The 16,721-nt window shown below is 30.5% G+C and overlaps 1 protein-coding gene across 1 annotated transcript in view; it reads right to left on the bottom strand.

Moving 5' to 3' along the window:
- The window catches only part of LOC143056305 (uncharacterized), a 313,066-nt gene that overhangs the window by 49,492 nt on the left and 246,853 nt on the right, over positions 1-16,721 (bottom strand). Inside the window, exons 133-156 of the mRNA XM_076229390.1 lie at positions 16,297-16,461; positions 15,495-15,704; positions 15,097-15,139; positions 14,430-14,593; positions 13,990-14,172; positions 13,079-13,297; positions 12,745-12,787; positions 11,844-12,007; positions 11,297-11,464; positions 10,465-10,680; positions 10,146-10,188; positions 9,462-9,628; positions 8,851-9,033; positions 8,025-8,283; positions 7,032-7,201; positions 6,380-6,553; positions 5,656-5,880; positions 4,938-5,144; positions 4,456-4,521; positions 3,788-3,997; positions 3,323-3,536; positions 1,962-2,064; positions 1,187-1,337; positions 504-721 (exon numbers count right to left, since the gene is read on the bottom strand). Coding sequence (XP_076085505.1) covers positions 504-721; positions 1,187-1,337; positions 1,962-2,064; positions 3,323-3,536; positions 3,788-3,997; positions 4,456-4,521; positions 4,938-5,144; positions 5,656-5,880; positions 6,380-6,553; positions 7,032-7,201; positions 8,025-8,283; positions 8,851-9,033; positions 9,462-9,628; positions 10,146-10,188; positions 10,465-10,680; positions 11,297-11,464; positions 11,844-12,007; positions 12,745-12,787; positions 13,079-13,297; positions 13,990-14,172; positions 14,430-14,593; positions 15,097-15,139; positions 15,495-15,704; positions 16,297-16,461 — 3,965 coding nt within the window. The remainder of the gene's footprint in view (positions 1-503; positions 722-1,186; positions 1,338-1,961; positions 2,065-3,322; positions 3,537-3,787; positions 3,998-4,455; positions 4,522-4,937; positions 5,145-5,655; positions 5,881-6,379; positions 6,554-7,031; positions 7,202-8,024; positions 8,284-8,850; positions 9,034-9,461; positions 9,629-10,145; positions 10,189-10,464; positions 10,681-11,296; positions 11,465-11,843; positions 12,008-12,744; positions 12,788-13,078; positions 13,298-13,989; positions 14,173-14,429; positions 14,594-15,096; positions 15,140-15,494; positions 15,705-16,296; positions 16,462-16,721) is intronic.

Raw genomic sequence — 16,721 nt, forward strand, 5'->3', positions numbered from 1 at the left:
ATTGTTGAAAAAATATTTCATATCAAGATTATTGAAAACTTTAAAAATTTTAAAGGTATAGCGTAATAACGATATTTGTCTGTTTTTTCATGTTGATGTATTCTCCAGGGCCATAACTTTGATGAAAATTACCCAGTGATCCTCCTTCTAGTACTTGACTTATATTGATAGAATTATGATCTTTATTGAAACAAATAATAAATTATGAGCAGGAAAAGAGATGTATTTTGGGTGTTTTTACCATAGGGTTATTATGAGCAGGAAAGGAGATGTATTTTGGGTGTTTTTACCATAGAGTTATTATGAGCAGGAAAGGAGATGTATTTTGGGTGTTTTTACCATAGAGTTATTATGAGCAGGAAAGGAGATGTATTTTGGGTGTTTTTACCATAGGGTTGTTGACTAATTGACTTATATATCCCACATGTCCTTTTATTTAAATTCTAAAATTGAACATATATACTAATACAGGGTCTTATGCTAATCCATATCAAAAAACATACCAATGCCTTAGCTAAGTCTCTCAAATCTTTCATAAGCTGGGCCACCAATATTGGATCAACATTCTTGAAGTCCATTAAAGTTTCTATGTCACCAACTGTCATATTAGCTAACTTCTCTCCTAAAAGTTTGGCTCCAACCTCGGACAATCCTTGACCAATAGCATATGCATCCTTTATTCCAGTAACAGCAAAATCAAGTTCCTTGAAAATTTCTTCACCTAGATAAATAAAAGTAATTTGATGCAGACAAAACATATTATAAAATATAACTGTGAGGAATATATTTCAGCTCCATGACAATGAAGCGGTATTACAGTCATAAACCTTTAAATTAACACTTCTTTATCAGATGCTTGGTTTTTCTTGATTTTGGCAACCCCAATGGTGAATCCCTTTTCTCAATGTTAAAATAAACTACAAAAAAAGAGGTTATTATTAACAGTTCACAAATTACCTCCCTTTGCTGTATAAATGTAGAGCACTATTATTTATTTGATTAGAAAATCATAAGGTCTCCTCCAGGAATGGAATCTCTGTGTTACAAGTCAATGCTATAACCCACTGAGCTACAAAAGTATGTCCCTGGCTTTGCATGACCTCTGACTACTGGCTGAATATCTACTACTCAAGGGAAGTAATTCTTCACAACTGTAATATTTACCTCCCTTTAGTATTATATTTACCTCCTTGTACTGTAAATGTTCCACTGAATGTTTCTCCACTCACACCAACAGTGGTGGGCATACCACTTCCAAGAGCTTTGAGAGCAGATTTTCCACCAGTTTTTTCATCACTATCATCAATATTTGTTACTGAATAGTCCTTACTATTTTTCTAAAATACCATAAAAAAACACAATACAGAAATGTTACTATTATAATTATAAAATGATTTAAAAAAAAAATAAAAATGCATTTAATACTTTGACTTCATTATTATGCATGTGATACTATTTTCAAGGATTCCATGGTTAAATGTTAATCTAAGATTTAAATTTTCAACAAATCATAAATTGTCTAATTTTACTAAACCACAAAATCAATCCACAAAAATACAAGTTTTCATTAAATTCAAGAAAATCTATACAAAGGCAAATTTATGAATCCACAGTATTGGAAAAGTGTGTTTTTAGAAAGCAGTTAAAAAGAGCTCAGATTTTCCCACAAAATCAATTCCAAAATCATACATGTCTATGTCAGCCTACAGGCAAGAAAGTTTTTGGATGCTTTTGTCATTGGGTTGCTGTTTCAATTTCAAAATAAATCAGTTCAACAGAAATCATGCTTTTTTTTTCTTTTGGAAATCCTTAAAAATTAGTCTCCCACCAACAATAATAATATTGAATTCACAGATTGTGACCTGGACAAAGGACAAGGTAGATTAATTTATTGTGGTTATAGTTGTGTTGTATCAGAGAAAAAAGGCTGTTGAAGGTTGGGACTATTGTATTATACATACACTGTAGTCCATACAGGCAGCAATGAAAATGTTCTTCTCTGCTTCAGTTGCATTTCTATCTGTTAATATCTGTAAACCTCCTTTCATGTCTTTGACGTCAACCCTTTGAAAATGATTCAAACATTACATTAGAAACACAAATGTATACACTAAATCTTAATTACCCTTTCACTAAAATACATTATCAGTTAATTTACAATATTCCCAAATGTATATTAATGCCAAAAATAATATTTGATAATTTTTTTTAGTGATACAAAGTACAATTTTCATCATTTTTGGAGGCAATACTACAACCAAAACTATTATTATAAACCATTGTAATGAAAAATCAGATACAAATCTTAAGGCATTACAAAAAGATTTAGACAAATACAATTTTCACAAATGTCGAAGTACAAGGGAAAAACAAGAATGTGTCACCAGCACACGATTGCCCCACTCGCATTTTCTATGTTCAGTGGACTGTGAAATTGGGATAAAAACTCCAATTTGGCATTAAAATTACAAAGATCATATCATAGGGAACATGTGTTCTAAGTTTGAAGTCGATTGGACTTTAACTTCATCAAAAACTAACCTTGACCAAAAACTTTAACCTGAAGTGGACAGACGGACGGACGAACGAACGAACGAACGGATGGATGGACGAACAAATGGACGAACGAACAGATGCACAGACCAGAAAACATAATGCCCCTCTACTATTGTAGGTGGGGCATAAAAATAGGTCAAACATCAGTCAATCAGAAAAAAAGTAAACTCAAAAAGTAGTCATCTTGAAAAGATAATGTAATAATCAAAGTGCTGTGAGCACTGTTAAGATTGCTTTCAATTTTCATGATGAACTTACAAAAAAATTAAACATGCATTGAATTAAGCAACAGTACATATTTAGGATTTTTTTTTATTTGAGCTATGTTCCTTTTTCCTTACTAGTAGGTAGTACAGATAGCTTTGTTCACCAGGCACTAACAGATAGATCAATACATATGGCACCACTGCAACTTATGCAATTTTAATAAAAATGGTTTTCTTGACAATTTTGATTATACACATTTACATCATTTTGTAACTTTTAATGATATCATTGTATTAATAAATTGATTGATATGGGCATGGAAAGTATGTACAGAAAGTTCATCTAACAGCACTATGTTGTTTAAACTCTCAAAGATAGAAATAAGGCCTGAACAAGACAAATAAATGCCAAAAAGTTTTTTTTCCACTTCATGCAATCTTTACCCCAAAAATCAGCTTCTGATCTGCAAGTATTACAAACATATGAAGAGAGTACAATGACAAAATTATTTAAATACAAAAAACACCCAAAAAAATTTATATATTTTCAAACTACATACGTTGCTGCTACTGCACGTCTACGCCTCTTACGTCCTGAACATGTCTTTTTCTTCAGGTCAGATGCCGTGAGTAACTCATAATCTTCACATGTTCCAGGAGAAATGTAGCATGCAGTCAATCCTATGGTAGTCTTGTAAGCTGTAGCTGAGGTTGTCGTGTCCAGGGTAAAGTTTAACTTGAATGAGTCAGACAATTCTTCAACCTGTTCAATTCCTGTAAAAAAATATTTGAAAAAAACCTCGTTTAATTTGACAACATTCCTATTTACATTTAATTGTCATCATGGTTTTGGTTTTGTTGATCATTTCTTTATATATTTTTAACCATGGAAACGGTTCTTTAAATAACCTTGAAAATCAATAGAAGGGAAAAAGTCCTTGCGTTTTAAAAAAATAAAATAAACAAGCATCTTTATCTTTTCAACCCTTCTAATATTTCAAATGGTCCTATTACAAAAATACTACCATTAAGTGCAGCCAGTCCAGTTCTTGTCCATGTGTGCCTCTCTAGAGTGTAGTCAATTTGATCAGCACATGTATCCAAAGCAAATGTCAGCTGAGTGTTACGTGTACCAGGGACGAAGTCCAAATCTAAACAACATGTGACACTGAAACAGTCAGCAGCCATCTGACATCTGGTCTGAGCATAGGTTGTAAAGGTCACACCAGTACAAGCTATAAAAGGTAAATAAAATGAAATGATGGAAGTTTTTAACATCCTTAACTGGCTATACAGCCCTTTCACGGTCGGCTAAGGTAAATAAACAACATTGTTTTCTTCTTATACGGTAGTTATATTCAGATGAAAGAATGATTGATTTTCATTTGGTTAACATCCAGTAGAAAATATTGTAAAATTTTTGTATTTTTAGCATCTCGTGCCAACATTCCTGTATATTCCAGAAAATAAATGAATAATATCCAATATATGTAGGCTGATATAGATGAAATTAAATAAAAATCATTTGACAAGGAAAGTATACTGGATAAAACTATTTCAAATAAATAGATAATTAAGAAAAAATACTTTGTTTTTATAAGTTGTTTGTATTATCTAATGGTGACAACTAATTCATTTTTCTTTAACAACATATCAAATCAAAAATCAATTTACAACATAATTCATATTATACCTTGAGCGTATGTTCCTGAAGAAAACTGGGAACATACTGTTGGCTTCCAGTAGTCAAAGGTTATTCCTGTCAAAAAATAAAATAAAGTAATGGTTGTATGAACTTTCATATTAGTTTCACAGTTTGCAATTTGAGATAATGAATATTTTTCTGTTGCATCAATACTAATTGTTCTTTTTAGAACAAGAGAAAAGATAAAATGTTCATTTATAACTTTTATGTAAATCAGATGTAGTTGCCTCATACCTTCGTACACAATCAGATATAAGAAGACTTCATATAATACATTATTATGGTAATCGTTCTAGTCAATTAAGAAACTATGAATTTATCACAATAGGAGAATAAAAATATAACTGATTAATCATGAATAAAATAGTTTTAAAATTCCCACTACCTACTATGTTATGGAGATTTGATTCGGAATAATTAGGCTGGCAGAAATATCTTGTATCTTAATGATGTTAATTTTGTGTACATACCATAGAAAGGTAAGTTAGGCTGTGTACAATCAGGATAGTAAAGTTTATTACTGGTAAATATGGTATATTCTTGTAAACATGACCCTCCACTAGATTCAAAGCATAATTTGATAGTTAAATCAACATTGAAGTGTTGCATTGATGCGACATGGTTTACACGATACATGACTCTCAAAACTCCATATAGGTTCATATTTTCTGTTGTTCCTGTAAAAGAAAAATGAAATATTTTTTATTTTCATAAAAAGTTATGTAAGGGAGTTCATGATAGGTTATACAGAATGACAAACAATCTCATAAGTTTTAGGGAAAATTCTTTGATTCAATAAGCAAATATTAAAAGTTTGGTATTTATACAAACATTTGTCTGAAAAATTACTTCTTTTAAAACATGTCTTTGTAGATTGTCTTTTGCTGACATCTAGACATATTTCATGATTTTTCATGAATAGAAAGAAAAGAAAAATATCATTTTACCAAAATATAACAAAATTTTAGTCAATGGTAAAGAACACTAATACATTATTTTTTTAGAAGGTTACAGTTATAATATAACTCTTCATGTAAAATTAAATAGAGATAAATAATTTCCTGCTTTTCTTATCAAAAAAATTCTAGATTAGAATTCATAATAATTTATATTGAAACCTTATCTCTTATGTATATTTTTACTTATAAGATTTTTTATGAAAGAAGTTGCTGGTGCTTAGTATCATACCCCAAGCATAGTTCAGTAAATCCTTGTCAATAATCAGATTTTCCAACTGTATTTTCAGTGTGTAGCTACATGTGTTCATGGTCACAGCAACATAAAAGTCTCGTTTAAGAACAGCAGACTTGGCACAGCAGGAAACAGCATTGCAGTCAGTAGCAATATGACATAGTAATTCTGCTTCAGGTAAAAGGGTTAAGTCCCCTGATGGTATAATACTAGTGTTACATTCTGTAATGGAAAGATTTTATTTTATTATACTTTGCGTTAAAATGCCATATTTTGATTGGCTAATATGAGGGTGTTAATCTATACTATCACATGGCTGAGAGGGTGACAATTTTTTTTAATGTTACCCTCTCATCTAGACAAATCAAAAATCAACAATTTAAAGGAAAAAAACTAGTGTTACATTCTGTAATGGAAAGATTTTATTATGTTATGCACATGTACTACAAAAAATAAAGATTAATTGTTATCATACATAAATAAAAGAAAAAGTAAGTTTAATAGAATGAAAACTCCTTCAAGCAAAAAGTTGAATTTTCAATACTTTCAAATGCAGCTATTTTAATAATCAGAAATTTATGACTTCATGCACTTACAATGAAGATATCAAACTTAACTGGTGATATATATGTATGATTTACATTTTAGACAAAAAATTTGAATATAATAAATTAAAGCCATAACCTTCACGCTTCACTCTTATCTTATTTGTGATACAAACCATTATTCCATCCATCTACAGCCCCAACATAGGGTGCTCCAGTAAAGTTACAGATATTGGAATACTCCATAAAATCATCTATCTGTAGCAATTGTAACAAATCATCAGCATCCACTGTTGACATGTTTGTTAGTCCTAGACTTCTGTCTGCTAACCATGTTGATAGAGAGAATCCTGCAACCACAACACAAAAACTCTCTAGATTAAAACTGTTTATCTCACATTTTTAACCATTGCATGTGCAGATGACAATGCTTTGCATTTGATTGTAAGATTTTACTGCTTTTAAATTATGTTCTTGTAGTCTTAAAAATATCAACCAGGACATAGTTTTTTTCAAGTTTAATCTCATTTTCAACAGAACTCAATTAGAAAACTAATTTTTATCCTTCTTAAATTTGTCATCACTAAATTTTGGGTTTATAATGACGAAACTAAGGTTCCTAGTCCCTCAAGGAATGCTGACCAATTATTTTAAGGTCCCTTTTGATCAAACAGCTCTTCACATGCTAAAGTACATGTACTTTAACATTCTTGGCTTTCAAATTTTTTTATTTGAATTTTCCTGATGTAAGTAAATTTAGAAAGCAGTTTAGGACACACACAATTTGTAAATTGTTATTTTCATATTTTAAATCTGTCAACTTCTCACCTGCATCCTTGAAGTCTGTATTAAAATCACAGCTTTCTTTATTAAAGACCGTTGCATTGAAGATAGTGTATTGCTGGTCACACGCCAATGAGGTATCACCATTCAAGCAGAACTTTATTGACATTGTTATTTCATACTGGTTACTTAGCAACAGATTGTTTACTAGATAGCTATATTAAAGAGATGAAATTTGAAATTATTTTAAATAAGGCAAGTTAGTTTAAACATATTTTATTGTTCAAAATGACAAATGAATCAGACACAAATTGCATATTCAAGATTGATTCTACAATAACCCATGTCCTTATATATGCTAGAACTGTTGAAAAGATTGGATGTAACTTTTAGCTTGTTTCGCATGTTATCTTATTAAAAAAAAATTGAAAGTTATAAAAACATATCTGTTCATGATTTATAAGTACAAATGGTTGCTTATTCTGTATAAATAAAATGTTAAGTTCTGTATTTTTGATTACTCAGGAAAGGTTTCTGAATTAGATTTAAGGTGGTACCCAACACTTTCACTTAAATTAATTTGGCTCGTTTAATTTTCATAAAATTTTAACAAAGTATTTACTTTGACCCTTTGACAAAAATACAAAAATTTCAAATAATTTGAACCAACCGTTTTATCAGAAAAATTACACTGGTTATATAGCAGTTTGACAAACACTTATTTTGATCATTGAGAAGCTTAATATTCCCTTTAAAACACAACATAATTAAAACGTTTAGCTGATTTTACAGAGTTATCTCTCTGTAGTGTTAGGTACCACCTTAAAAGAAATGGCTAGGACAAGAATACTTTATTGCTGTTCAATATCCTATATTTAATAGGCTGAATGGTGACCTATAGCTCTTAATTTCTGTGTAGTTTGGTCTCACGAAAAATGTCTCATTGGCAATCATACCCCATCTTCTTTTATAATCAATATATGGATAACGGAAAATATTATGCCCCTCTTCTATTGTTGGAAAGACAGAAAAACTTACTCTATTTCAGCCAAGCCATATATAGAAAATTTAGCACTAGATCCAAAGTCATAATTATGTAATGATATGTCAGTTTCCAGTTTGTCCACTTTAAGACGTAGTCTGTTACCACATGTGTCCACAATCATTTTATATTCCAGTGATGTAGCTAGTTGAGGCACATCAACACAGCATTGTACCCCATTGCAGTCAGTGGGGATACTACACACGATGGTATCAGCTGGTGTAAATGTGTTGTGTGCAATTGATGATCCACAAACTGAAAAGAACAAAAAATAAAATGTTGTTTTTCTTTTGCAATAAATGTTAATGAAATTTTATCATATTTATCGTGGTAGAATTAAAACATTTAATTTTACATTATATAAATTTTTTTGTGATTGTGCTATTCCACAAAAAGACCGGAAAATTTATCATTTTTCAAATATATTATTTTTGTGATTGTTTTGCTCCAAAAAAAGAAGTGAGGAAAATGTGCATCCCTCTCAAACTTCTCCATTGAACTATTTTCAGGTTTATGATCTATTTATACAGTAACAGAAGTTTTTACTCAAATGATAGAAGTCAAAAATTAAAAGTGTTAGTGAAGATACTCGATTCAGGACACTTTTCCTACAGTAAGATAGACCCCTGTGCCAGTTCAGCAATTTTAATTTCAAACACAAACATGACCTATTTTATTATTTTGGACATGATATTTGTAAACTCTATTTGAAACCTTTGCATCTTTTATATGCCATTAAATTCAAAATACATCAGAGGTAACTTATCTTCTACACAACAAATATTCTAAATAAAATTACAAGTTTCTAGACATACTACATACCATTATTGAAGCCATTTGTTGCAGTTGATGTCATAAATGGAGTCATTTTATTGTAACATTTCTCGTCAAGACTGAAGTAATTATCTACACCAAGATCATCTATCAGCTGTAGTCTGGCCCATTCTGGTAGTGGTGAAGTATTGTCTGGTAGACCAACTGATGATAGCCAGGAACTATAGGAAACTGTAATAAGATATTTCTTGCTATTACTATATAGTAAGGTATGAGTGAAATATTTTGCTGTTGAAATACATTGCATACACTTAAAGAAATGAGAACCACATCTTTTGTAAGAATCAGATTAAAAAATACTTATATCAAAAAGTAAAATAACAAAAATACTGAACTCTGAGGAAAATTCAAAATGGAAATTCAAAAAAATGGATTACAACTGTCATATGCCTGACTTGGTACAGGCATTATCTTAAGTAGAAAATAGTTGATTCAACCTGGTTTTATAGCTAGCTAAACATCTCACTTGAATGACAGTTGCATAAGTGGACATTATACATAAAGAAACAGCTTTGTAAAATAATACTAAAAAAATCATTCTTTTTCAAAAGAAAAATAAGATCTTACTTGAAAAGAAACGTATATAAATAAAAACTCACACAGTGGATTAACAAAGCCTGTTGCTCTATCACAAACTTGTTTCAAAAGTTCAAAGTCAGTGAGGATGGTTTCTTGTAAAGAACAGGCACCATTAGCTTCATAACAAGCCATTAGGTCCATGTTCACTAAGAACTTATTACTTGTCACAAGATTGTTCACTGTAAACCTACAATAACATGTACATAAGTTAGTTAGGATGGTTTCTTGTAAAGTACAGGCACCATTAGCCTCATAACAAGCCATTAGGTCCATGTTCACTAAGAACTTATTACTTGTCACAAGATTGTTCACTGTAAACCTACAATAACATGTACATAAGTTAGTTAGGATGGTTTCTTGTAAAGTACAGGCACCATTAGCCTCATAACAAGCCATTAGGTCCATGTTCACTAAGAACTTATTACTTGTCACAAGATTGTTCACTGTAAACCTGCAATAGCATGTATAATTTTATAGACACAAACTTATATGTTTGTTCTTGGTAAGCATACAATATCATGTATAGTTTTGTATTCTAAATTTTACAAATTTTAACTTGGTTTGCTAAAATATGTCAAGTTTTGTAAAAGTTTAAAAGATAAAATAACATCTATTAAAATCATTTTTGCAATGTGAAGACATTACACAATGCAGTAGCTCTTTATCTAATAATTGTTAGTGCTTGTACAAGTATTTTCTCTTACCTAAGGCCATATACTCCATTCAACTTGTAAACTTCCTCAGTTCCTAAAATATCAAATATTTAATTGTTTAGCTTACTTGCATGCAAAACAATCAGTAAAATCATACATTCGATACACATAAGTAGTTTTCATTATATATTACAATGTTTTGAGAACTTGGAAAAACTTGAAAATCTATATGATTTTTAAATGTAAAAAGAAAAAAGGAACAGACTTCTTTTCTTCAGTTTCTTTATGAATATTTCTTTTAATTTTCTGTCCTAAAATTTTATACCACATATTTTTCATTTTTGTCAATGCTTGCTAATTAACTTATTACCCCAAACATATCCAGTCAAGGATATAGTTCTTGTCAATCTCTCAAGCGTGACAATCAGCTCTCCTTTACATGCATCAATCTGAATACTGGCCTCAATACTTCTACCTACTTCTGTTTCCTCAAAACAACATGTAAACTTTTCACAAGTGTTGTCAACGTTACATGAAACTGTGTTGGCGAGGGCTGGCAAGCTACTTGTAGGAACAACAGAACAAGCTAAAAAAATAAAGTCATATGAAATTTTCTGCTGTCATAATTTATATACATATTCAAACCCTTAATCTTGCAACTGTATAGATGTTGTAATGCAAATTTACCCTAAAAATTATTTGCAGCTAAATTCAACAGCAAAAGAACTTATGACTGTTTCATTGAAATTTGACCATTGTTTTAATAGTACCATAGTAAAGGTGTGTAACTGATACAAGTTTTCTAACCCTATTGTTGATATTACAGCAAAGTCCATGTTTCGATATTGGAAACTCAAAATATCATTTTTATAGGAAAGTAAAATAAAGGTAAACAATGCAATAAGATACTTAAGATCTAGTCATTATGCTGTTTAAATCAAGTCTAGTGGATAACATAGGTGAAAAATCAACTTTAAATCAATGAGTCTTATGAGACTAGCTGTCATCTTTATAATTCTACGACCCCCTATTACTCTGTTCATATATTCTAGGACCCCCTATTTCTATGTTCATATATTCTCTGACCCCCTATTTCTATGTTCATATATTCTCTGACCCCCTATTACTCTGTTCATATATTCAAGGACCCCCTATTACTCTGTTCATATATTCTAGGACCCCCTATTTCTATGTTCACTAACCTGTAGTCCATCCATTGGTGGGTGAAGAATACAAGTCACCGCTTCGATCACATGGTGTAGCTAATAGGTAAAAGGAAACAAAGGCCTCATCCAAAAATCGAGAGGCATCATAGCTTTCCAAGTTTCCTGAGATCTGATTATCAGTCTTAAACTGGGTTAAAGAAAGGTCTGAAAAAATTTTAAAAAATACCATATTGACATTTTCAAATTGTACCACCATATTTTGTGTTTGTATGTGTATATGTGCATTTCTTGAATGAACATGCATGTATCGTTTAAAAAGTCTTTCAAAGATTTTATCCATTATTACAGTAAAAAATTAAGAGCAAGAATAAAAGATCAAATCTCTTGATTTAACTAGAAATATACATATATTATGTGGGATTTAATTGGTGTTTCCATTGCAAGCTAAATTAGACTTCTATATAAAAATTTGATAATTGACTTTTGAAATAAATTTAAATTTACATATATTATGTTGTATTTGATTGTGTTTCCACTGCAAGATAAATTAGAATTCTATGTAAAAATAAGCTTATCAACTTACTCTGATGAACAAATCCAGCATCCCATGTGCATTGTTTTTTGGGTAGAAGGACATTTTGTGCTATCACATAATCTTGCTCACAAGCCTGGGCACTCTCAGTACAGACAGAAACGTTCATATCTACTAGGTAGGCATTTTCTGATTCAATATCTAATACAGTAAACCTAAAAAACAGAAAATGAATTTCATAAAATAAAATAAAGAGCAATATAAATACAAAGAAATACAATTAATTTTTATAGACACAATACTTTTACAAAATTGGTCTTTAGAAAATTCCCAATGTAATGCATGTCATGTATGTTGAATAGTATTGCATTGTAATAACATACAATTTTATTCAATATTTTTTTTTCCTAAAAGGATAAAAATATCTTAAAAGTCCCTGTACAACGTTTGCAGTTACAAATATAAGAACCTTATTTTGAACCAAAAACCATCAGCACTTCTTTAAAGCCCTGAAACATAAAACTACATTTCTGAATCAAAACCAATGTAAATTTAAACTGTAAGTTCTTAAATACAAGATCTATTAAGACTGAAACATCTTAAGTTTTTATCGCTATTTTGTGCATTTTTTCTTTGATCTTTTTTTGTGATAATTTTTCATATCATGCTACTGGGATATGAAAAATTATCGTTAGAAACTAAGGAGGCATGTGGTGTTGCTAATGAAATTGAAATGAATTTGACAACGTGGTCATAGGTAAAATAGAGATGAACAGATTATCATTGGTCATCTCAACTCCATTACCTTTCTCGCTTACGCCGTATCTGCTCAAACAAGAAAATCAATCTTGTTGAGATGATCAAAGATAATCTATAAATATAGTATCAACACTGCCTTTTAAAGTTGTGATTTTTAAGTTTTAACAAAGGATTTTCTTTTCATATAACTTACTGAGTTTTGACTATTCCACCCAAGGAGAAATTCCTCGCTTCACCTAAAAAAGATATTAGATATCAATATAATACTGGAAACTCAAATGTCAACAACAAGTACAAATATATCATTTTTCTACTCATGATATTCACATAAAATAAGTTCTTTTATTCCACTAGGATTAGCAAAAAAACGAATGTTGATGATTAATAATATATGTTTAATATGCATAGTTTAAACCAACCAATATATCAGTATTCTTAAGAAATGCTTTGTCAATGCTTGCTTAAGTGCAGTGGCAATATTTCTTTCATATACAGGACAATATTTTAAAAGGAAATTAGCAACTTACCAAATGTATAGTCTACCATGGCCAGCTTGTAATGGAAGTTTTCTATTCCAACATTGATGACAAAATCACATGGATCTAATTTGACAACCACATGGAAAGGTCGTTGAAGCTTGACTGAGTCAACACAACACTCAATTTCTGTACAACTTGATGTCACATGACATGTTATATCAGTATAGCTGCTAGATAGATCTTGTACAGTGGTATTCAGGCTACATTCTAAATGATAAAACCGTTTTAATCTTGAACATCATATTGAGTTAAACTTGTGTAATCTTTAATTCAACACAATAATATATATAAAATCAGTAAAGGTTTTTTTTTCTATTTTCCTTATTGTTGAAGAACTGGCATGGATTGTTAAATCAGAAATCAATGTCAACTATCTCTTAACGCAATAAAGCAATAGGTAGCATAAACATTTCCTTAATTCAAATTTACTTTTTTATTTTCTTTACTGTTGTTGCTAGTTTACTTTAAAAAGGTCACAAGAATATTTAACTACATTTAATGTAATTTAATTTAATGATTGAAGAGAATTTGAAATCACTCTTTTATTAACACACTAAAACCACAATTTCACAAATATTGAAAGAACAATTAACTTTTCATTTTTGAAAGGAATGTACTTTTAAAAAGACACTACTGCAGATTCATTATTTTTTGTTGGATACCAATTTTCGTGGATTTCATGGGTACAGGTGAACCATGAATTTAAACGTTCAACTGATTACAAGTTTTCCATAGACTTGCATGCAGACTTTGGCAAAACCACAAAATTAAATGTCCATGAAAGTCCAATTTTTGTTCAATCCACGAAAAATTGGTTCCATTGAAAATAAATGAATCCACAGTACATGACTATTTCTTGCAATGCAGACTTAACAATATGTTTTACTAACAACACCTACCGTCAATCCATCCACCAGCAATAGATGAGTTAAACTTGGCACTGCTTCTACTACACTGAGACTGACTGTCTTGTAAATAAGGAGAAAGACCAGTCTGTTCATACAACAAAAATTCTGCCCACATCGGTAACGGGTCACCTATGGTCAATCCTTGATCACCTTGCCATGTCTCAAATGAGAAATCTGTAAACAAATGAAAAGGTATATGGTAAAAAAAGATTATGTAAAATTTTACTGTAACCATCAGAAATTGCTTTTAGCTAGTCAAAGTTTTAGTTTTACAATACTTATTTGAATAACTCAAAATATTTTTCATTACTAGTTTACTAAAGCCTTTGTAGGACTATGAAATGATTTTATTTGATTGAAATGATTTGACAATGTGGAATTTTTATAAAGGTTTTCAATTAAAATATTTTGAGTCTGAAATCTTGACTTACTTGGAATATGATAGTCAGTTTTCCATTCACACAGATCTTTAGGTAATCTGGTATTGTCAAACACTGTAGTGACCATATAACATGGCTGTCCATCCTCGTAACAGTATGATATATTCATACTGACTAAATACATACTCTCTCCTGGTATATCTTCTATCATGTAGCTAGAAAATATATAATGAGGTGTCAAGAATGCATGCTTATGATTAAGGAGGGTGGTAAAGAGTTATTTTTGTGCAACATGTTTTACCATTTTTATTTCACGTGCAGGCGTGAAAAAGGTTCGTTTATCACTGTGTTTCATGAAATCTGTAAAATGATCAACGTACAAGACATTTTTAATTGTTCGTTTGTCATGAAATGGCTATTTCATTTCACATGTAGATACCTCCCCCCTTTCACGCCCCTCATTAAGTATTTGTTGGCTTGGTTACATTAAATGAAACCTAAAGGTCATCTTTTTTTATTTTTCTATAATATGAATCTGTTACAAGAATTGGGAAAAGTGAAGTTTTTGAAGACACAAAAGAAAATAGACTTATCAGAATAAGAAGAAAAGCATAATAAGTAACAATTAAGATATGCTTTAACTTTGAAATTTAAAATAACATTCTTTTTATTAAAGTAGTGAAAACCAAAGATTGTTATAATTTAATACAATACTCACTCAATCATGACTGATCCAACTAGTGCAAACTGTTGCTTGGTTCCTAAAAACAAACAAATGTCAATGAATTACTAATAATTTATTGCAATTACAGGATTCACTGCATTAAACTTATGTAAGTTAAGGCTGAAAGTTTGATTCAAAGCTTGTTATCCTTAGCAGTGATATTACATGTGATTAAGTTAAAAACAAACATGACTTATCACAATCAATGCAATTAAAAAAAATATAATACAAATTAAATACTTCAAATTCAAATTTGAAAAAAAATGTGCAAACAAAATTTAAAAGGTTTGTACTTAATCTGTAGACATTTTCACTCCCTTTATTCAGCAGACGACTAAATTGTACTAAATCAGTACTTATTTAATTTTATTAAATAAAAATCTGGTACCTACCTTCCATGTAATCAACCAAAGAAACATTTCTATTGAAACGTTCAATTCCAAGATGCAATACTTGTTTACAGGGGTCGATATGTAGATAAGTTCTGAATGACCTTGAGAGGAAGTCGATTTCAGTACAACATTCTACTGCAGTACAAGCTGAGGTCAGGTGACATTCTGTGGAGTCAGTGATGTTGGGTAAACTAACAGTTTTTGTACAACCTGTAAAATGTATGTATAACAAATATATTATGTTGTCTTTTTAGTTCTAAATATTTTCGCGAGCTACAGGATAAGAAGTTTAGGGCATACTGAATTCAATAATTATGTTCATAGCTGTATTTTATATTTTTATGTCTAACAGGCTCCTGGATATGTCAAAGATTTTACTATTTTTTATGTTTGCTGTGAAATGACCATTTACTCTTAAATCAAGTACTTAGATATGTCAATGAATTTTAATCAAATATAAAAAACAAAAACTGTGAAAAAATTATTTTCATACATTTAACTTCATATTTTCTGGTCTTTTTGTTTATGTTTCTTTTATTTCCATGGTCCCAACCCATACACTAAGTTATAATAAACTTACTCTTTACTCATACCTTACCCTATCAAGCCATACTTCTAAACTAAACAAAACTGTAACCTAACTCACAGTACTCATACTTCTTAAATTTAAGAAGAGGGGAGGGCTCCTGATCCTATCCCAGAGTCCCGATAAAGGTTCGACCCCCCTTCTAAGAAGGATACCTTTTTTCAGAATTAATAATTTTTTTCAATAAATAAGGGAGATTTAAATCCAGACCCTCACCAAGATTCCATCCATTTGTATATTGTGAAGCAGTCTGTCCGCATTGATCTGTGTGTAGATAAGCAGCAATGTGAAGGTCATTGAGGAATGATGATGCTGCCCAATCAGGCAGAACGGTTCCGTCTGCTATTCCATTGTCAGCATACCACTGGGTTTTAGAGAAACCTGAAAAACAATAGCAACATCAACAAACCATATAACTCATCATCACATGTAGTTAAAAGATTGGCAATATGGTATAAAAAAATTTCATTGTTGTCACTTATATTTAACTAAAATAAAGTGCTCTCTTTGAACTTAATATACAATCCATATATTTTTCACGAACTATTAATTACAACATACTCAGCAAATGTCATCACTTTAAAAGCTTTATTTATAAAATACTGAAGCAGACCTGCCAACTTTTGAAAATCTCCATGGGG

This window comes from Mytilus galloprovincialis, chromosome 13, assembly GCF_965363235.1.
Source record: "Mytilus galloprovincialis chromosome 13, xbMytGall1.hap1.1, whole genome shotgun sequence".
Lineage (NCBI taxonomy): Eukaryota > Metazoa > Mollusca > Bivalvia > Mytilida > Mytilidae > Mytilus > Mytilus galloprovincialis.